This window comes from Ambystoma mexicanum, chromosome 1p (assembly GCF_040938575.1).
Source record: "Ambystoma mexicanum isolate Mex_15411 chromosome 1p, UKY_AmexF1_1, whole genome shotgun sequence".
NCBI classification, from domain to species: Eukaryota; Metazoa; Chordata; class Amphibia; order Caudata; family Ambystomatidae; genus Ambystoma; species Ambystoma mexicanum.
This window is the reverse complement of record NC_090921.1, coordinates 951,964,993-951,989,066: the sequence shown is the minus strand read 5'-3', so window position 1 is coordinate 951,989,066 and position 24,074 is coordinate 951,964,993. Positions and strand designations below refer to the sequence as shown.

General features: G+C 39.0%; 1 protein-coding gene across 3 annotated transcripts in view; it reads left to right on the top strand.

Annotated features, from left to right (window-relative positions):
• The window catches only part of CDH16 (cadherin 16), a 1,158,846-nt gene that overhangs the window by 40,710 nt on the left and 1,094,062 nt on the right, over positions 1 to 24,074 (top strand). The window contains exon 1 of one of the 3 annotated variants that reach the window (XM_069653286.1): positions 17,858 to 17,886. The exons of the other annotated variants lie outside the window; for them this stretch is intronic. Coding sequence (XP_069509387.1) covers positions 17,885 to 17,886 — 2 coding nt within the window. The 5' untranslated portion in view covers positions 17,858 to 17,884. Of the gene's footprint in view, positions 1 to 17,857; positions 17,887 to 24,074 lie in introns of those variants that run through there. 3 annotated transcript variants of the gene reach the window in all.

Below are 24,074 nucleotides of genomic sequence, written 5' to 3'. Positions count from 1 at the left end.
GATCGGCTTCCAGCCACTAGGCCTTCCCCTCTCAAAAGGACTTTATGTGTTAATATTCCACAACGAGGTCCGATGTGGTAGGGGACACTGCCCAGTTGGTGATTAAAACGAATACAGAAATTCCAGTCAGTAGACGTTCCTTGTTCCACACAGATGAGATAAGATCTAATGAGCACTTTCTCGATTCACACTTGTGTCTGGTCTTTTTAGCTAATGGAAAAGGTATATGTGTATACTTGCTGACGAGGGAGAGTCTTCTTGCTATCCCTATTAGATAGGCTGCTCACCACTGGGCACCACTCCGAATAAGATCAGGGTGTTCTTCTCAGCAGGGACAGTCTCTATGTGTGCTTTGTATGATAGACATGAGTATTATCTCTTAGTGTATATAATCTACAGTGGGCACGGTTGAAGGCCATAGCTGGTGGCTGGTTAGTGTTGTCTAATAAACAGTGGGCACGGTCGAAGGCCACCGCTTATTGTATTTTATTATTTAAAAATTTACAGTGGAAATGGCCAAAAGATGTGCAAACTAATCAAGGTCCACCGATAGTGCCTGTTCAGTGTATATATTATACAGTGGGCACTTTTGAAACCTGCATCCACTGGTAAAGGCCAAAATCTATGGTTGGTAGCTTGTTAGTGTTTTAAAATATTCAGTGCATATGGGTGAAAGTTGTGACCACTGTCCATAACTGAAGGCCATGCTTAATGACAGTTACTGTTGTAATGTAATTAGTGATGTCATCAGTGATGTCATCTGTGATGTCAACATTGTGGTCATAGTCTGTGCAACAGGGGGTGCAAAGTTGAGGTGGCTTTAGCTGGATTTCCAGGGTTTTGTTGCATTATGTTCTTACCCTAACGTCCCTGCAACTAAAGGTTTTTCCTTGAATTTAAAAAGTTTTGTTACAATGTATTTCTCACCTTAATGTCCCTGCAACAAACGTTTTTTCCTTGAATTTCAACTAAACCTGACTCTAGATTATTGCATGAAGTCCTAGCCCAACATAAGGTTTCATCATTGGCTAAACTAAACCTGACTCTAGATTATTGCATGAAGTCCTAGCCCAACATAAGGTTTTATCATTGGCTGCTACCCCCTCGCATATAAATGGGTCATTGCCTTGACTTGGAGCTAGTAAGAGGGAAAGGGATCAGCGTGGTTGATACCCTCCCTATTCATTGGACAGACCATTATCTCAGGGTGTTCCACATTAAGACAGATCTGTGCAAGGCCCTTTCCCAAGTCCCTACAAGTAGTAAACAGATGCGGAAAAAAAGACCTGGATGCCATACCCGGCACAGAACTTAGTACAGCACTGAATAAGTGTGTTCAGCTTAATGACTGTAACTCCCTTTTTCAAGAAGGCACTCAAGCCATGCGTCTTATTTGTACAACATTTGCACCTGTGAAAACTATGATCTCTAAAAAATGTCCAAACCTTGGTTCACTAGAGATCTTCTGGAGCTAAAGAAAGAACACAAATACCATGAAATAGATGGTACCACTCAGAATTAACTGAACATCTTAATATGGCAAATAAAGCTTTAATTAGCTACAAAAAGGCAAGAACCAAATGTCTGAGAATTGTCTTTATTTCCAGCCAATTTCAGAGACATTTCCCTCTGTCCACTCACCAAAACACATCACCAACAACAGAGGACATATCTTCCTGCATTCCCACAGGTGTCCCAATGAAAACAGTACCTCACATGTGTAGGTGCACCTACCGGGGCGCAAAAGGAAAAGGGTAACATACTGGTAACCCCAAGCCTTTCGGCACAGCACATTTTGTTCATTTGGGCAACCTACAGATTTGGGCCTAGCGTGTCGAAGTCAGCAAGGAAAACAGGGAACCCCATGGAGGTGCCAGAAATGACGAGCTATCTCGTCCTTGGCACTACGGAGGTAATGTCAAGGATGAGATATCTCGTCCTTGGCACTTAAGGGGTTAAGAGAAACCACCCAAATAATTCAGGATTCATCACCAACTGGCCAAGTGAATTTGTAGATCCTATTTTAGACCAGTATACAATTCACCCACTCGACTCCAAAGACACCATAGATGATGCATTAGAAACATATCAAATGCGTCAAGCCAAAGGACCTCCAATCAGCATATGGGAGAAAAGTGTAGAAGCACGTGCCTTTCCTCTACTCTTTCCTACTGGAAAAGGGGAAAATATGATGAAAAAATCCACACAAATAACAGCATCAGAATATTGCTCTTTACAAATGTATTCTGAAGACCCTAGATTCAGACAAAATGTAGAATACATATTCCACTTCCTGTTCGAAATTGAACTAGCAACTCCATGTTACGGAGTTGCACACACATTCAAAACAGGCTGCAATTTTGTAAGTATCTCTGCTACCCAACTACTTCAAAAGATAAAAGACAAAGATTAAGTTTTGCAGTCAAGTACCACAAATCTCTTGGCAAACATGCCTGGTACAAACGAATACTGGTTCCGACGTCACGCTGATGTACAGTGTATGCTAAGGAACCTCGGCCCACTTACATGGGTTGTTACTTTAAGTTGTGCAGAATATGCATGGGATGACTTGCATGACTTCATACACATAGCAAACCAAAACAAATAAGGAATAGACATAAAAACACCAGGAGAACTTTGTTCTCTAGACTCTGTAAATGTATCAAAATACTTTCACCACCTCTTTATTGCCATGCTGCTCTTCATCTGTAATAAAAATATCCCTCCCCTCTGAGAAGTGAAACACTTCTTTTGGAGAAAAGAATATTAATCCAGAGGAGCACCACACATCCGCATACTTTTGTGGCTAAAAGATGCTCCTAAATTTGGTCATGACAGTGATGCCACTGTTTTTCAGTTTATTCACAAAGACATGTCCTGCGACATCCCATCAGAAACCACACAAACTGAGCTACGTACAGAACCTTTACGCTTCCAAAAACATAAGTGTGGCAAGTACTGCAGACGCAGATATAAAAACAAAAGCAAATACTACATCAAATGCCACTTTGGTTTCCCTAGACCAGTTTCAGCAAAAGTACAAGTAAACAGCTTGATGTCTTCTGTTAGACACAGTGTGAAATGCAAATCTCCTATAAACACATACAACATTAAAAGAAACAAAGCTTCAAAGTACATCAATAATTATAATGCAATCATTGTCCTCTTCAGCAATGCAAACATAGAAAACATTTCCACTGATGTTCCAAGATATGGCACAGCCTACCTAACCAAAGCTGAGAAAACAGAGCTAAAAGACCTATGGGGTGACATATCATCTGACAAAACACTGTCACATAAATTGTACAGCTTTGACATAATAATGCTGTACCATAGAGAATGTGGATGCTTTCAGGCTGCAGAACATTTAACAGGCACAACCTTATATGGCAAATCAGAACACATAGGGCCTCATTACGAGTCAGTCGGTCTGGAAATAACGGTGGCGGTAAACCCGCTGCCACCGTTGTTTCCAGACTGGCTGATCTCGAGTCCTGCAGGCGGGAGGTGTCATTCCCGCCAGGTCTGACCTGGCGGGTTTAACACCACCCGCCTGCAGGCGGACGTGGAAACATTGGCACCATTACAAGATGGTGCCGGTGTATCCACTTCCCCATGGAGTCCTTTGAGACTCCATGGGAATGGGGATTTACCGAATTCCGCCTCCGGAATTACCAGGTTGTAATGCCCCGGTGATTCCGGGAATCATGGATGTGGAATGGTAATACGAGTCCGGCGGTAACCCATCGGAATTTCCGGCACGGTTACCACCGGACTCGTAATGAGGCCCATAGTCTGGCTAAGCCTTGGTCCAGATGCATCCAGATAAAGAGCACTGACATCCTACCAAGACATAGAAACAATAGCCAAAAATGATCCCAACAGCCGGGACATTTTAAGAAAAAATGTATTAGACACATACTACTCAAACAGAAGTACTGCTTTGGAAAACATGTGCCTATACCACATAGCCCAACATTTCTCCTACAAAAATAATGTGAAACCAGATGAAAAATGTGGAAAATATGTGTTCTCAGCTTGTGAAGGATGCCTTGTCAAACTTACCGAACCCAGCCTAATTAATCATATAAAATTATAATTTAAAACTCCTCAACATAGAAAACTTTACTGCATGGCCCTACTACAACCTTTTAAACCATTTTAAGCTGTATTCATTGCAAAGGAAAGCAGTATAACAAATGTCAATTTCAAGCAATACAAAAACATGTTGGACAATGAACGCCAACTAGTGGAAGAAGTTCAAGCACATCTAAATGAAGACACTCCGGAGTGCAGTCGACCTTCTGTTACACGAAGCCAAGACCACTTGCAGAGCCATTCATTGTAAATGAAGCAGAAACAGCAATGACTGAAGTAGAGAACATTATGTATCAATATGAACAATCAGAAGAAAATGTGTCAGTGCTCAAATCACAGCTAAATGATGAGCAAGTTAGCATTTACCTAGAAGTGACTAAAGAAATGGGTTGATGCATGAAAGTAAAACGTGTAGCTGTCAACATTATAAACCTCTACTCCTCTATGTAAGTGGTGAAAAAACATGCTTAATAAAATCATCAGCAAATTCCTACAAAAGTTAACAAACAACCTTTCAGCTGTTGTAATAGCCCCCACAGGTTTAGCTGTCTACAACGTAGGAGTTGTTACTTTACACCAACTACTGATCCTTCCACCAAAACAAATGAGAGTACTACAGACTATAAACAGAAGCTGCTACTGAAGTACACAGAATTCTGAAACAAAGGAAAATGCTCCTAATAGATGAGGTAAGCATGGTTTCCAACCTAATGTTGGCTTTAATTCACCTCAGATTGCAAGAAGTCCTTTAAACAGACTACACAGAACTCTTTGGGGGAAAACATGTTATTGGTTTTGCAGATCTCCCACAATTAACACCAGTGAAAGGTGAACACATTTTTAAAACCATAGGACACAAACAGTGCCCCAAAACACTTGGCAGCATAGGAAATGTAAATCTCTGGCAACATTTCTAATACAGAGAACTAACTCAAAACATGCATCAGTCTGCAGACCTCACCTATGCTAACATTTTAAAAAGCATTAGAAATGGTCTTCTTTCTGAAGATGCACACTCCATCTTAAATAGTCGACTCATCCATGAGCTATATGGACCTGACACATGATTTCATGGAACATTTAGCAAAAAGAAATGCAAAATGTATGTCCTTAATGCCAACCCTAGCAAGCTGTACTCAATTCAATGAGACAATGGTAAAAAAAGAGCTGCAAACAATAGTGCATATTAGCTCCACAGACAAACGGGAAGTGCATGGCATGACACTCCCTATATGTCAACAAACAACCGCAGGACTAAATAGCTTAGAAAAATGTATCTCCAACAAAGCTGGTTTAGAGAAAATGTTAATGTTGTGTTTAACCTGCAGAGTATTTCTAAAACGTAACCTTGATGTGGAGCAAGGTTTAGTCAATGGAGCAACTGGTACAGTTGTTGGCTGCCAAACATATGCACATGACAACAACATTCAGTTTGTCAACATTCACTTTGACAAACTTTCAGAAGTTAAAAGAATAGGATGCTCAACAGCAGGATTCCCTCTTTTCAAAGACATGTATGTATGCAGAGAACAATTCTCTGTTTCTCTTCCATATGCAGTCACTATTCACAAATCACAAGGTCTAACCCTAGATCAGGCATTCGTTGACATTGGTAGCACAGTCTTTAAAGAAGGTCTGAGTTATGTAGCACTTTCACAACTAAGTACACTCAAAGGACTATTTCTAGTTAATTTTGATGCAAAAAAAAGTCAAGGCTGACATTCCTTGCTATGTGCACTCTACACACCCCATTTCGATATGTACCCTGTTCCTGAAATAGGTAAAGTTTTGAAATTAAAATGAATGCAAACAGAACTTAGAAGTGATCTCCCAACAATCCCACCAAATAAACTAAAAACATCTTCCACTCCATCAAGTAATACAACCACAAATCTATCTAGTTCAAACACAACTGCACACCCATCAGCAGACATAAAGAGAAATATTTCTTCTAAAAAAACAATTGGAGGTCCAGGAAATGACACATAGTCAGAACTCTCTGATCCATTTACATTTTCCAACATAACTGGTGTAAATTGCTATGCAAATGTAGCAATCAATCTTCTATTACAATTGCCACCAGTTATTCAAAACATTTACTTGAACGTCTCGGACCAGTAGTGTTTATACCAATAATCCTAACAACACTTAAAGTGTATGAGGACTAAGCAAGAATTTGACCACTGTGCAGGAATGGTAAAATTCACCACAAACACACAGGAAGATCCACAAGAATTTTGAATGTACTTACGGCAAGTACTAGACACCAAAAACATACCTATAAATGAAATATTCCAGATTTCATACATGTGGAAACATACATGCAGTCTCTGCAACCATGTTGCACATGAGCACATTCCTAATGAACGATTTGTGTATGTATCTATACCAAATTGTGAATCCATTTCATTTCATCAGCTGGTGCAAAATGAAAATGCACCCAAATATCTCCCACTGGCCACAACCACCACAGCATAATGTGGCCATGCACCCAAGAATGTGGCCACTGGCCACAACCACCACACCACAACTTGTCCTGAACCTCCCAATTCAAATGAAGTCTGCAGACATCAAAATGGACCGCTAACCCTATTTTTCACCTATGAAAATATCCCCATATCATCTAGATTCCTCTCGCCTATATTGACCAAGTACTCTTGAAGTCACACCCCAAATGTGTGTCTCACGCTGTCTGCCCAAGCCCTCTTTCAGTAACCAAATAACCCAAAATGTGTGCCTCAAGCTGTCTGCCGAAGCCCTCTTTCAGTCACCAAATAACCCAAGCTGTCCGCCCAAACCCTCTTTCAGTCACCAAATAACCCCAAATGTGTGTCTCAGGCTGGCCGCCCAAGTCCTCTTTCAGTCACCAAATGACTCAAGTTATCCACCCAAACCCTCTTTATGGCCACAAAGGACCCCAAATGCGTGTCTCGAGCTGTCCGGCCAAGACTCTGCCCGTGGACTACCGCAGTGTCCATGGACTACTGAGCCACTCATACTATCTTCTTCCACCTAAACAAAGAGCCTCATATTAACTTTTTTCCACTCCCCCACCCTTCCCAGCCCCTCTTTCCAACACCAAATTACCCAAAATGTGTTTTCCAGACTTTTTCCCCACTGATCTATCCCCGGTCAGTTGCAGCAGTTCGCGGATCCAACATCGCAGGTGTTTTGGAAAATATGACACACCTCAGCTTTTCACCATCCAATCAGCGTGCACGCCTGATGTTTGCGGACATCTTGTCAGCCCCTAGACCAATCGTTGGCACATCTGCAGAGCGAACAGGGAAGTGAGTCCACAAACCAAACCCAGATATCACTAATTTCGTTTTACCTACTTTTGGGCCGTTTCTCAAAAAACCTACTGAACGGATTTGCACCAAATTTATAAATGCATGCTTTCGAGACCAAGCTGCAGCTCCGCCCACAAATTTGGCAAAAATCCATCCAGCGGTTTGGGCTGTAGATGTTAGTAAAATTTTGTTTCCATTGGGACCCTCCTAAAACTTTGCCCCCATTGATGAAACCGAACCAAACTTCGCAGGATCAATCTGGAGGGGCAATATACAGTTTTTGCAAAGTTTGGTAAGGATTCATTCTGGGGGGGGAGAGTAATAAACCACCCAACAAGTGCTCTTCCTATGAGTTCAGCAACTTAACCATAGGTACAGGGCCGCTACCGCAGGCCCTGTGATATATATATATATATATATATATACATATATATATATATATATATATATATATATATATATATATATATATATATATATATATATATATATAAATGTGTATATATATATATATACATATATATATATATATATAGATATATATATTAAAGGAACACTTTTGTTGCATGGGCATTAAGGTGAGAACTTAACACAAAAAAATCCTTGAAATTCAGCTAAAGCCACCCTCACTTCGTGCCCCCGTTGCGCAGTTTATGACCAAAATAACGACATCACAGATCACATCACTAATCACACACTAAGAACACTGATAACACACATTGCATTACTGATGACATCACTGGTGACAACACTGATTACATTGGTTATTAATATGTTGGGTCATAAAAACTTTGATTTTCTTAATAACAATTTAGGCCATGGACTTGGCCATGATGAAGGCTGTGGTCACCGGCCATCACCAAACACTATAGCTAGTGGTCAGTTTGTGTTGTAAAATACTAATGTGCAAGGTTAAAAGCCATGCCTGGTGGCCCATCACTGTTTTAAAATATACAATGGGCAACGTTGAAAGTGTAGTCAGTGGCCATGGCTAATGGCCACAGACAGTGCCCATTAATATACATTAGGCATGGCCAAAGGCCATAGCCACTGGCTAGTATTGTGTTGAAGACCATGGCTAGTGGCTGGTTAGTGTATATAATATACAGTGGCCACGGCCGAAAGCCATCACTTATGGCATGTTAGTATTTTAAAATATACAGTGGGCATGCCAAAAGTTGTACAAACTGCTCATGGTTAAATGCCATGGCTAGTGAGGCCCATTTATATAGTAGAATATATAATGGGTGCAGCCAAAGATTGTCACCACTGGCCTGAATTGTGATAAGCCCATGGCTAGTGGCTAATTAGTGTATATAATAAACAGTGGATACAACTGAAAGCTGTAGCCACTAGTGAAAGCAAAAGTCTATGGTTGGTGGCCTGTTAGTGTTTTCAAATATACAGTGCACATGGGTGAAGACTGTGGCCAGTGTCCATGACTTAAGGCCATGATTAGTACCCATTAATGCGTTAAAATATTTTTGCCCATGCACACTGACCATGGCTGAAGGTGATCTTTAATGCTGGTTACTGTTGTAATGTAATAAGTGATGTCATCAGTGATGCAATCTGTCATGTCATCATTGTGATCATAGGCTGCGCAACAGGGGGTGCAATGGTAAGGTGGTCTTAGCTGAATTTCAGGGGTTTTGTTGCATTAAGTTCTCACCTTAACGTCCATGCAACTAAAGTTTTTCCTTGAATCTCAAGTTTTGTTTTACAATGTATTGCTCACTTTAATTTCAAGGGTTTTGTTATTCCATACATAATTGACATTAATAATACAGACAATTGGGTTAATGAAAACGATGTATAATGCGTAGAAAGTACAATAAATAGAATTTGTGCAACCACATTACCCCCAAATAAACCTGTTCTTAAAAAATATTGTTTGCATATTTACTAAACCTTTTCCAGTGTTTACATTTATATGTAATGTTGATGAATAGAACTTTATTAAAATGTTACAGTAACTGTGTACAACGACTTCACTCAATTAATCCTAAAATAAATCTTTACAAGACTACTGCAAACAGTTTTGTAGCTGCGCTGCCAAGGATGCATGTACGGCTAAATGCAACAACGACTGGAGGGAATTACCCACAGCTTCCACAGGGGAAAACAGCAGCTATAATGAAATACATAAGGATATGCCAGTTTTTTTTAACACACACTGTATTGAAAGGATAAATTAAAGGTCTTTGATCCATGTATACAGTATGTGTTTTTATTGTCTATTTTTATAACTGAAAAGTTGGCCTTGAAAAGGACCATTTTGCTAGATAAGAAAGAAAGAGGTATGAACTGGGAAGGGAAAACACTTGGATTCATAAAGGTAATAAAATGTATTTATATTTAGTACATTTGTTTGTGTTTGTTTCTAAATAATAGGGTAAAAACAATGCACACTTATACCTTGCATTAGCAATTGGTACTATGTTCTGAAAAAGCTTTGCCCAAAGCTTCTAGCGTGCCACCTTCCACCTTGATCAAGCTGTGACAGGTTTTGACCATCACGATAAAGTTAGAAAGATTAGGTACAGGCAGGATGGACTGAGGGTGGGTGTTAGGTAGTGAAAACTAGCTTGTAATCGTGTTGTAAATCTGTTGCTCAGATGGTAAATACTGCTGTGCTGATCTTGCTCCATGTGCTTTGAACTTATGTTTCACATGAACCTTCCTATTTAAATCATCCACTTCATCCCAATGAATGCGGACAAGATCTTGAATTAACGAAGGATGTTTCCAAACGTTGCAATGACTTGTGTGAAGGTCCACTCCGCAAAACCTTACCACAGAAATTGCACATGACATCATCAATCTCCTTTTTTCTGTGTTGGTCCTATACGCGGAAATATTGTGAACTGTCAGAATGGTTTTTTTTGCGCACATTCCTTCTTCCATGGTGGTAAATCTGAAGCCACCCACACCATCCCATCATCATTGCTGGTCATAGTCATTTTGCAATGCATGACCTTTGAGGAAAAAACAATATTGTAGAAATACACAACACAAAACGGACTCTTAATATCAAAAACTTTAAAAAAAATAAGTTAAAATAACAAGAAATTACAAACTACAAAGCGCAAGACAAAGGACAAAGGTATAGGAAGAAGAGGTAAAAAAGTAATGGATAAATCAAGGTACTGCTTTTAAAATTTCCTGAAGGCTTACAAAGAAGTTCACCGACCAAGAGACAAAAAGCAATGACAGAAAACAGGAAAGAGGTGCTTGGGGGAGGACTATAACCGCTGTTTTGCGATAAAGCAAACCAGAATGTGTTTTCCGTATGCGTGGGTATGCCCCAGCACAATGACATGTTTGCGTCTATATTATTGACCGATCACCCAAATCAACAAGGAGATATGCCTGCACAGGCTGTAGCCGTGTCGAGGAAAGGGCCAATCACTTTGAAAGCTACGTTGATGCAGCTACGTGGCTTCACACCTGTTTCTACAAGGTAATCGGATCATGTAAGAGTTTTACTTTCTTGAATGTGTTAATTTTTCTAAGGTTATCCAAGTAGACAGTTCAAAGTACAATTAGCATCCAACAAGGATAATCATATTGTTACAAACAATCTGATTGACCCTCACCATGTCCTTAGCATCCAGACAAGGCATTGGTCACCACCACCCAGGGTCGGACTGGGACTAGAAATAGGCCCGGTCACCCAAAAAAAAGTGGCCCACCCCTCGTCTCACGACCCTTGACCTCTGATGACATCCCCAGAAGTGATGTCATTTGACCCCACCCTAAAGCGATGAAACACGACCTTTCACCCCTTGACAAAACAGGAAGTGGCATCAAATAGCATTGTTCCTAAGTACACTAAATTACTGTGAATCCAAGCAGACGTCCAAGGCCAAATGATAATATCTTATTGCACAGCACTTACACTTAAGCTCTTTTTTATAGAACAAATATGTATAGAATATCACCCAAATTGTTTTGGTACTCATTTATCGACCTAAGAAGGATGACCGGCTTTCTGAAAAAAAAAATATTGAAAAAAAAAATATTGAAATATTTTTTTTTTCCAAACCGGCCCAGGCATGGTCAGAAACCGGCCCCACTTCCCATGGACGATTTTGGCACGGCCACGGGCCGAAAGGCCGAGGGGCCTATCCGACCCTGCCAACACATCCCTTGGTGTTTGCTCAGTGAGTGGCTGCCATGGAAAGAGAAAAGGGACTACATGTACTCCCTTCTCCCTTTCCATGCCGGTTATTTTCTTTGTTTTTTTTCTTCAATCTTTTTAATGGCCACCATGGAAAGGGAGAATAGACTATATGTAGTCCCTTCTCCCGCTCCATGGCAGCCATCTTTTTTCTTTCATTTTCTTTTTACTGTTTTAAATGGCTGGCATCGAAAGGGTGAACAGATTTCATATTCCATTCCATGTCTTTTGTTTCAGTTGTGTAATGTGGTTGTGTCTTGCAACCGAATAAAGACAATATTAGTAGCCTGGGATGAAGTGGATGAAGACTTCCAGCAGATGCATTGAATAAGAAAGTAAAGATCCTGGGAAGGCCTCTCACTCACCCAAGTGGGACTGCTGGAGATAGGAGCAGCACATCTGTAGGCACTTCATCACAAACCTCCTCTCTGAACCTCTAGCATTTCTGATGACTGTTTCAATGGAGTGCTCCAGTGCTACAGGTATTTCAAGACTCTGGCTGTTGGTGGCAGCACCTTTAATGGGTGGAGGTTGATTCAGCACAACCAACAATCACAGCTCCAGTGAAGAGGTAAGACCACATGTACGTCAAAAAAAGGCTGCAGCTCACTAGAGGGCAGACCATCCAGAAAATCATTAGGTGCTACTTTGAGACATAGTTCACAGCATCTATCCCTCATTTAGAATTCATTAACGTTTTCCCAAGACATGGAGGAGATAGGATGTACAGGAAAGGCAGGAAGAGAAAAAGGGGGAAGAAAGAAAGCCCAGAAGGCACATGATGGCCACACACCTCCAGGTACACTGCAGAAGGTGCAAGGTGGCAAGAGAAAAGCACTGAGGTCAAAGTTAAAATAAAGCAGATGGCAGAAAATATCTTCACCCAGCTTGGTCAAAGAAAACAACAGCTGGCAGGAGCAGTCTAGTGGAGAGAAGGTGGAAACGCAATCATCATCCAGTGAAGATAAAGACAAAAGAGCTCTCAAGAAAAGAAAGATCGAGTAAAATCAGAAGGAGAATGAAGATGTCTTTGACCCAGACACTCTCATTCATCGCTGGCCATCAGAATGGGAGCCACCAACAAAAATAACGGCGTACCTGATGAGGTGGTTCAAAACACCATTGGCCAAACTATGGTCTGATTATCCCAGGCCACATCTGCCAGAAGGAAGTGCTTAAACACCTGAAATAGTCAAAAGAATGTTCACCTGCCTGGACAAGTATACAAAACACATCAAATATCATCTTGATGCATCTTGGAAATCAAGGCAAGATAAATTACTGGATGTTTTGGGACCAATTACAAAGATACTCCACCTGGCTGATAAAGTGAATGAGAAAAGGGGGAGCATAGACCCTAGGGTTCTGATGAGATGGGCCCAGAAAGCCATACATTGAAAAGAACAGCCAAAGGTCACACAGGATACTGCAAAACATTTTAAAATCACAATTGAATTATAATGTGGAGAGGGAAGAGGCTCATTGAGATGGCCAAATTATAAACATAATATTTTAATATTTATCAAAATCATCATAATCACATACAAATGTATTACATTCACACAATAACATCCTAAAATACATTTAAATGTATATCCATATAGACGAATTGCCCACAAATATAAAAAAACAGAGATAAAAGCAACCTTACATTTACTGACAGATGTAGTTCAAATCCATCTGTAATTCATAAACAGTATATGTTCGTCATTCTGACAGTGCTGACAAAAAAGTGCTAAGTGCCTACTACATGTACAAAATACCAAAGCATTTTAAAAGATTGTTGTAGTTTCAACAACACACTATATCTAGTTCAAGCAAAAACTGATGGTCGCCTTCGTCAGGGCGCACTGATGAGTTGCATCTACCATCAGAAAAGAACACTAATATATACACTTTGTAATTGAACAACTGAGACCCATGATTGCACCAATGTGGTACTTCAACCTTGATTGTAGATCTCGGTATCTATAAAAGCATAAACCCAAAATAATAGAAAAAATTTAATAAAAAGAAAGCAAACATATGTATTAAAATCAAACACAAGACTGACTTCGCCTCATGTTACTCCACACCCAATTTAGAATTCAAAATAATGAACGATCATTAGCAAGCAAAAATATGTTCACCTTGATTAGTCCATGTGGTGCGCAGAGAACAGTAATTTTCATCACGCAGCCCATTAAATAGACAGATAACAATAATATTGCATCTGTGGAGACAAAAAGTATATGTGGGATCTAATTAATTACCCCAACTTCTAACCATATTGCATAAGAAGAGCTGGTACAAAAACATACACTGAGCTACATATCTGTGAATGTACTAACCTCAACATGATGCCAGAGCAGACCATGTATACAAATGGAACGATGAACCATATTCACATCGAACTTTCGACATTCAAAAACTTTTTGTAATGAGAAACATATCACTGAAACAGTGGTGTCTTCCGCTGCAGTTTTAATGGCACAGAGGGCTGTTTGAAAATGACCTAAAGCAGTAAGATAAGGCATCTCAATTAGTGATATGGAATAGTAGCGCCAATAACATGAGTAGCACCACTAAAGTGAAGAGTTATAAGCTGTCTAACATAGGAGAGAGGGGCAATAATTGAGCCTCAATAGAGACTAAGGTGCCATAAAATTAGATGTCAAACATTAGTATAGAACTAAAACAAAATACTATATTAACGCTAAGTACGTAGGTGCATAAATAATATACTAGAAAGATACATCAAACGGATGCATGTCACATAAAATTCTGTCCGATCATTAGGCAAGTATCCACAGCTGTGCCTCGAATGGACTGAACGTCCTACTGCTGTAATAGAAAAATGCTGCACTAGTGTATAAAGACTAAGGAAAAGGCTTACCGCATTCCAAGTACGCTGCAATACAAGCAGCTCAGCCGCATGGAAATGCTAAACATGCGGCTCTTCAATTACTAAGAAGCCAGGACCGCTAGAAATGACCCGTTTGCATGTCTCATCTCCAGTGGAACTGACGGAATAACAGCAAAGTAGCCTCATTAGCACAAGAGTATAGAAAGGGAAATGGGACTTGGCTTCTAAGGCAAAATACCATAGAAATAAAAGGAGGACTTGCAAACTTATAAGGCACCAATTATTTATCGAAATGAATGCGGGCCTATGGAGGGGCAGAGTATTCAAACTCTCTCTACTCAAAGTAAGATAGAAAAATAGAAAAATAAAACTAAATGAAAATAATGACAAAAATAATGATTAAAAAAGATAATAATAAAGATAATAATAAAGAATATAATAATAAAGAAGAAAAATACCAAATGCAGTACTAATGATCAGAAAATGTTACTCTAGAAAATAAGTGACAGAAAAAATAAAAAATGAACAGCAAATCATGGAACACAGTGGAACTACTCTTCTAATCTAAGCGATTAAGGCCAGATTCATAGCTATTGGTATTATATATCCACCATTGTTCCCGGTGGGACAGTCTGGATGCTGTGTTGTTAGAATCAACCCCTAGGACGTTCTCTAGTACTCACCATTTCAAATCATTACAATTATGGTTCTGTTCCAAAAAATGGGCTGTCAATGGAGCTGTAATAGTTCTAGTACGTATTTTCGATTTGTGCTCTCCAATCCTCAACTTGATGGGCCTTGATGTTTTGCCAATGTATGTTTTTTTGTAGGGGCAAATAACATTTTTAGTGTTACGTGTGGTATGCTGTTTAAGGTGCCATACTTTACTATTAATCGTTACAGAGGGGCAGGCAGTCGTATATGCACATTGGTTGCAAAAGCCACATGGAAAATGTCCCATAATGGCGTTAGTGCCCAAAGACTCAGAAGTGTATTTTGTTTAATCACAAGCGTTGCTCTGTCAGCCTTAGTAAGCCAATTCATTAAGTTCTTACCTTTTTCAAAGGCATATAGTGGACATGATAAATCAGGAATATTCATTTGCAGAATATGCCAGTGTTTTGTAATGATCTTCTTAATTTTGTGGTGGTGTGTATTAAAGGTCATAGCACAGACTATTTGTTCCTTGCTAATATTTTCCCGATTGGGTTTAGTCAGAAGGATGACTTGGTGCTGGAGTTTAGCCCTTCCTGGGTAGTGTAGTCTTCAACCCTAGAACAGTTGCGCCTGGCTCTAAGAAACTGACCATAGGGGATACTTTCACGTAATGATTGGGGATGAAAACTATTGTATCTTAAGATGGTATTACGGTCAGTTGACTTTCGATATAAATCCACTATGATGTGTCCACCACCATCTTTGCTAAGGAGATCTAAGAAAGGTAAGGAAGAATTGCTGGCCATCATAGTGAATTTCAAATTAACATTCCCATGTAAAAAACATCTGATGATCACCCTTGGATTTATCCCATATAACGATGATATCATCAATATATCGCTTATACAGTCTGATAGCAGATCTAAAGGGGTTAGTATTAGACACAATAAACCTCTTTTCAAAATTCCACATGTAAATGGTGGCGTAGTTAGGGGCAAAAGCAGCCCCCATTGCTGTTCCCTTAACTTGAAGATAATAAGTGGGCTTAAACCGAAAATAGTTCCTGGATAATGCTATTTCCAAAAGGTCTATTAATACTTCACGAGGGACCCTATGCACCCCAGGTCTACAATCGAAAAATTCTTTCATGACCAACAAAGATTCAAGTTGGGGTATAGTGGAATACAAAGATTCCACATCAAGCGTCAGTAAAATGTCAGTGTTGGAATCAATGGGTAAACCTTCTAAATGAGTAATCGCATCCGTGGTATCGGAAAAATACGTGTCAGTGAATGCTGCCAGGGGTTTTCTGACACGTATCTTTCCAAATAATTGCATTATAAATTCACAAATCCTCCTTTTATTTCTATGGTATTTTGCCTTAGAAACCAAGTCCCAGTTGCCTTTCTATACTCTCGTGCTAATGAGGCTACTTTGCTGTTACACCGTCAGTTCCACGGGAGAAGAGACATGCAAACGCATCATTTCCAGCGGTCCCAGCTTCTTAGTAATTGAAGAGCCGCATGTTTAGCATTTCCACGTGGCTGAGTTGCTCTTATTGCAGCGTACTTAGAACACGGTAAGCCTTTTCCTTAGTCTTTATACACCAGTGCCGCATTTTTCTATTCCAGCAGTAGGAGGTTCAGTCCATACGGGGCACGGCTGTGGGTACTTGCCTAATTATCAGACAGAATTTTATGTGACATGCATCCATTTGATGTATCGATCTAGTATATTATTTATGCACCTCCATACTTAGCGTTTATATAGTATTTTTTTTTAGTTCTATACTTACGTTTGACATCTAATTTTATGGCACGTTAGTCTCTATTGAGGATCAATTATTGCCCCTCTCTCCTATGTTAGACAGCTTATAACTCTTCACTTTAGTGGTGCTACTCATGTTATTGATGCTACTATTCCATATCACTAATTGAGATGCCTTTTCTTACTGCTTTAGGTCATTTTCAAATGGCCCTCTGTGCCATTAAAACTACAGCAGAGGACACCACTGTTACATTGAGAAGTTTCTCATTATGAAAAGTTTTTGAAAGTTGGATGTGAATATAGTTCATCGTTCCATTTGTATATGTCATGGGTATCACAATACATGCTCTGGCATCATGTTGAGGTTAGTACATTCACAGATATGTAGCTCTGTGTATGTCTTTGGACCAGCTCTTCTTATGCGATATGGTTAGAAGTTGGGGTAGTTAATTAGATTCCACATATACTTTTCGTCTCCAGAGATGCAATGTTATTTTTATCTGTCTATTTAATGGGCTGCGTGACGAAAATTACTGTTCTCTGTGCCCCGCATGGACTAATCAAGGTGAACATATATTTGCTTGCCAATGATAGTTCATTATATTGAATTCTAAATTAGGTGTGGAGTAATCTGAGGCGAAGTCAGTCTTGTGTTTGATTTTAATACATATGTTTGGTTTCTTTTTCTTTTATTTTTTCTATTATTTTGGGTTTATTCTTTTATAGATACCGAGATCTACAATCAAGTTTGAAGTACCACATCGGTGCAATCACAGGTCTCAGTTGTTCAATTACAAAGTGTATATATTAGTGTTCTTTTCGAATGGTAGATGCAACTCATTAGTGCGCCCTGACGAAGGCGACCATCAGTTCTTGCTTGAACTAGATATAGTGTGTCATCGAAACTACAACAGTTTTTTAAGATACTTTGGTATTTTGTACATGTAGTAGGCACTTATCACGTTTTTGTCAGCACTTTCAGAATGACTAACATATACTGTTTATGAATTACAGATGGATTTGAACTACATCCGTCAGTAAATGTAAGGTTGCTTTTATCTCTGTTTTTTTATATTTGTGGGCACTTTGTCTATATGGATATATATTTAAATGTATTTTAGGATGTTATCGTGTGAATGTAATACATCTTTATGTGATTATGATGATTTTGATAAATATTAAAATATGATGTTTATAATTTGGCCATCTCACTGAGCCTCTTCCCTCTCCACACTCTGAATCGATTGTGATTTAAACATTTTTTGCAGTATCCCGTGCGAGTTTGTCCTGTTCTTTTCAATATATTGCTCCACTAGTCCACGGGTTTGGGGATACATATCATTTCTGCTATTTCCAGAAAGCCATATGTCTACTGCTTAATGCCAACAGTAAAATCACAACAAAAAGGAAAAGGTCCATCATAGTATAAATTGATCCTAAACTGAGCGAGCTAGCAACATTGAAGGCAGCTGTAGTCAAGAGCAAATTATTTGGCAAATCATTCATCAAGGAAGACCCTAATATAAAGTTCATTTTTGTTCATTCTTTCAGGCTTTTGCCCGTCCCCTATTTAAGAAACATCAGTTTGGTGAAAAATGTACATTTGTTAGTTGTTCTGCTTTGTTTGAATTTTACATAAACCACTAGTTTATAAATCTACAACTACATATCCTGCTGACATATTTCAATATATGAATAAAATAAACATCATGGATATGTCAATGTTGCATTGGATATTGTCACTCTGTTAGGGATTTGTGAATCACTTGCCCAAACCTTACAGGACACCTGCTCAGTACGTAGAGAAAAACGCAATGAAAGAAAGTTATGAAGATGTGCATGGGTATGCTAAATATTCGCCTTAACTCCATGGAAGAACCAGTGTGCCCAGAAAACTGTCACTGACAGCTGGCAGTATTTCTCGCTGAAGTAGAATTGGAATAAGAAGGACATAAACAAGTTCAGTGCGTTTCCTATTGTAAGCTATTGCAGATGGAACCTTCCAATAGACAATACCAACCTTTTGCAAAATCTAATTTGATTAAGCACCTCATTCAGTTCCATTACGACAATATAGAGGAAACCTATAGGAAGGCTAATTTCCATCAAAATGTACTTCTATTACTTCTTCTGTTCCAGCCACCTTCACCCAACCCCTCCTATCCTACCTAGACCAAAAGTAATGTGTTTGAAATATGATAACTGCATCATGGTGTGCGATCGCACCCTACGTAGTTACAGAAGAGCTATTTTAGAACACTAAAGCAATTGATGCCACTACAAATATATATCATTTTCTTTCAGTGGCAAATATTTTTATCCCCTTATTTTACAAAAAAATAACTCATGAAAAGAGTAAGCACTACTAACCCATACTTCAAATATTAATTGTGGATTGAAATTGCATTGCTGAAGCCCATAGTGCGCCTGTATTTATTGTGGCAATTTGCACCAGAAAAAAACATTCTATTTCTTTTTTTACATAATAGGAGTTTGCCATCCCTATATTCTTTATGAGTGCAACTTTAAAAATAGAACCAATCAAACATATTTTCATGAAATTAAACACTAGGTTTCACAAAACAACAAACAACACATGAAAACAATATATTTTCTCTTATAGATAACCACACAGTAACATACTCCAGCATAAAAAAATCTTTTTAAAGCAGACACATTTTCATCACCACAAAAAAGTCTTTAATAAACACCATAAGAGATCATAAAAGCATCGTAAATAAAATCACATTTCTACTACTCTGTGATCATTCTTTTATTTTGAGGGCAGGAAGTATAGTTAGTGATTCTATATCATGCACCGCACTATTTTCTTTCCTAGTAAACAATGTCCAACAATTGTTCCCATCCATTTTCTACATATACAGCAGTACCACTTCATTGTTAACAAACACAGTAAGAAACTAAAACAAATCAAAAAGCCCCATTATCAACATATTATCAGATACAACTTTCAACAAAACAATGATAAATATATGATACATGCCAATAATATTTTATCATACTGCACCATGAGCACAGTGCAGTTTTGCAGTCACAATTAGAAAAGTAGACAAAATGGCGGGTTTATACTTTCCAAAATCAAAAGCAGAAAAAGAGGACTATATTGTAAGAAAACTAATAAAATGGCTGACACATATTCAGTGCAATCTATCACAAAGAAGTATACATTTACATTAACACCAGCCAATAACAAACACTGAAATACATACAAAACTCTGCCCAGCATCGCTAGCAGCCGCGGCTATTTAACACAACTACAAATTTTGCCTAGTAGCTGCCGCTACACGTACATTTTCTTCAAATTGAAAATCAAACTAAGCCAAACTTTCAAACTGCAAATCAGATAAGGGAACACCTAAGGACATAAAATAACAAATACAGATAAAATTCTGACCTGTATCATCCCCATAAAACTATGAACATTGCACAGAAAATGTGTGGTCCAATAGATGTAGCTATAACAATAGCCGTGTCTACAACAACCAATGAAAAGTTGAAAAGTTGAAAAGTTGAAGAGCGCCCACAAACATCCTTGTTATAACCACAGTTATAGAGAAGCCTCGCCGGTTCGGTTGTTATTACACGCGGCTAAGACATGTCCACAAACTCTCTATGTGCCATTTGCTGGTGTGTAGTCACGGCTGCCACAAGTCCGCGCACCAGGTCAGTGCAGGGTAACTACAGGTAAACACACCAACCGTTGCTGTGGCTAGGCTGATCCTCAAAACACCAATCACTCCCTTTTTTGTATAGCTGCAGTTATAAGATTCTTTTATTTAGACACCCTCTTGTAGCATTGGCTATCACAAGTCCACAAACACTCGACATACCATTTTCTGGTATACAGCGGCGGCTGCACAGGGTACCACCTTTACCCACAGGTAGCAATACTGCAAAACGGATGGGTGATGGGTAGCAGTGGTTATTAAATTAAAAATAACTGAGTATGAAATAAGAATGATGAAAGAGTCAGTAGTGATACAATGGTAGTTAAAATGTGTCACTCTACTATATGATTGCTCATGGAGTTATATAAAGTGGACGGTGAAACGAAAAGCACATTATACATACGACTTTGGATACAAAACATGTTGTTATCTTGACTGCATGCAACCAAGTTCATATACATTAGTATCCTTCTATCTGAAAAAAATACAATTAGTTAAAGAACACAATACATGAAAAAGAATCCAATACATATTTGACCCTCATATATAATGCAACAAATATACAATATAAGATACATTGGTGCACGGCACACTGATGTTCTCTTTGCACATACCAATCATTGCATTATTGGGAAAACAAATCCAACTGGGATTAAAAAAACATACTTCTGGATAGTCTGCCCCATACCGGGCTGCAGTCTTTTTTGACTTACATGTGGTCTTCGCTCTTCACTGGAAGTGTGAGTGTTGGTTGTGTAAAATCAACCGTCATACATTAGGTGCTGCCACCAACAGCCATAGTCTTGAACAACCTGCACCAGTGGAGCACTCCATTTGAAGAGTCATCAGAAATGCTAGAGGTTCAGAAAGGAGGCTTTTCGTGAAGTGTCTACAGATATGCTGATCCCTTCTCCAGCAGTACCACTTGGATGAGCGAGAGGCCCTAATGCCAATGCATCTTAATCCACTTCATCCCAATTTTGTGTATCAACGTTTGTTTTGAATTAGAAGAAGAGAGACTAGAGTAGAATATGTACACTTGCAGAACAAGGGATAAAAAACAATCACACAGAAAGAAACAATAGTACTTAAAAAAATAGTTTTGCAATGTTTCAGTTATGAGAATAATGTGCTGCCTATGCCAAACTTGGGTTCTCCCAGGAGATGCCACAATAGCCCATTGAGACATGACTCTCTCCAAACATAATGTACATTGCCACCACACTAATTCCCTAACAAAATAGGGCTACAATAAAAGTATGCAAACTGTTACTATAATCAGTAAATATACATATGCAAACTGAGTGAGAACAAACAAGGGAAATTATGCTAAGGAATTACAATAGAGTGAATGGGGTCATTTAAGTAAACTTGGAAAACAAGAGAGAATGGGGTAGGTTAAGTAAACTTGCAGAACATGGAAAACAAAACAGTCACACAGATAGAAACAGTACCCATGACCCCACCCAAGATTCCATAAACGAGATATTTACCACACGCCAAAAATAACTTTATATTCATCATTGCAAACAGTCCTTTTTAGTGAACAATGTTCCATCTCAAAGTTTAGGATCATCAATACTGATCAACCACCTGTTATAGGTACACTAGGAGAATGAATGTAGAAAAGAAATACCTCCTCCACAACCACCTCCATCCGCTCTTATGTTTTGAATATGGGTAGCCTTTCACGGGAGTTAACAACATCTCGTGCAAGTCCATCGGGATGATGAGAATGGTGCAGATACAGGAAAATACAAAAATAAAGAAATGACTAAATAAACCTGCAAAACACCATCAATTGTACTGCCTCACAGAAAACTTAAAACAGCTAAAAGTACTGCATAGTGAAAGTGTATTCAAATTACAACAAATACAATGAAATAAATGTTCAACCACACTAACATGAATACAAAAACTAAACATGTGTATATAAATGCCATTGATTGACAAATCTAATTGTGTAGGTCCATGTTAGTGAGAGTTAAGAAATACATAAAAAAATACTTGTCACAGAATCAGAGCAGATGAAAAAAAATGATAATGAACATCAGCCTGATAGTAGTGGTTCATATAACTAACACAGACAACACTGCAAATAAACCTTCAAATACGTAAATATTTATTAACACTTACTTTGACATCAGCCACACTCTTGACATGTGCACACTGTGAGTTCTAGAATCAAAAGGAGAAAATGGTGGTGGTTATACTTTCAAAAATGAATGCCACAAAAAGAAGACTATAAACTGATAAAAATACTCAAATGGATGACACTTTTTCACCACAACCTATCACAGGCAGCTACACAAACAACCAATCACAAACAATCAAACTCAGTGAAATCCTTTTTATACCTGCCCAGCATCTCTTGTAGCTGTGGCTATCAGACACCCACAAACACCTGACGTGCCATTTGCCGGTTTATAGCCGCAGCTCACAGGGCTCCACTTATAGCCGAGGGCACCAAAACATTGCACAGGTAGCCGCAGGATAGCCATGGGTAAACGACCCTCAGTCGTTGCTGTGTGATCCCCAATAGACCAATCAAACCCCTTTTCTATGTAGCCGTGAATGTAGGCCCCCCCATTGACGCGGGTGCATGTGCATTTTTCCATACATTGAAAAACAAATATTACAAAGGTTTCAGATTTAAATCACACATGCCTTGAGGGAGGTAAGAACATCCAAACAGAGAGACACGTACAATTCTGTTGTAAAACATCGTTAAAATAATATGATCACTGCACCAAAATACAAACAGTTGTAGCCAAGGGTAGGGCAGGTGGGCTCATAGCCGCGGCTACACCAGCACACCAAAATGCTCAACGTGGAGTGCTGATAGCCACGGGTGTTGACAACTGCTGGTAGCTGTGGCTACCCATAACATTTTTACAGATTCAAAAAGACATATTAACAAGGTACACATGAGGCCATACAATCAGAAAAACAATTTTGTGTAGTGTAAAATCGATGAAATATCATGATCAATGCAGAAGAATTGGTCTTGCTATACCGGTGGCTAAGGCAATAGTTATAGCTGCGGCTGCACCCGCCAAAAATACACAACGTCCCATTGGCTTAGTGGTACTCACGGCTATAACCCTTTGACAGAACGCAGCGTTTCATTGGTTTCATTGGCTGCTGTCGTAACCGCGGTTATTTTTTTTTTAAAGGCATCAACAATGTTTTTCTTTTTCAATTCACTTAAAAAGTTATTTGGGTGGTTCTTAAAATATATAGGAAAATAAAATCATGCAAAGCACATTGCAAATGCACTCCTCCGCCGCACTATAGCAGAAAATCAAGGGAAAACCATCCTTTTGGCAGCATACAATACTTTATTGTGGATCCCTCAGAAGGGACATAAAAAGCCAATTATTACGCGTTTCGAAACAGCCTGTTGCTTGATCACATAAAATAAATCAACAATGTGGGACTAGTCTTTATGCATACAGGTATTCTCTATGGTTGCACTGGCTAGACAGGCATAAGCCTTTCTCTATGTTGATTACATTTGTGATACCACTGGAGGCATACAA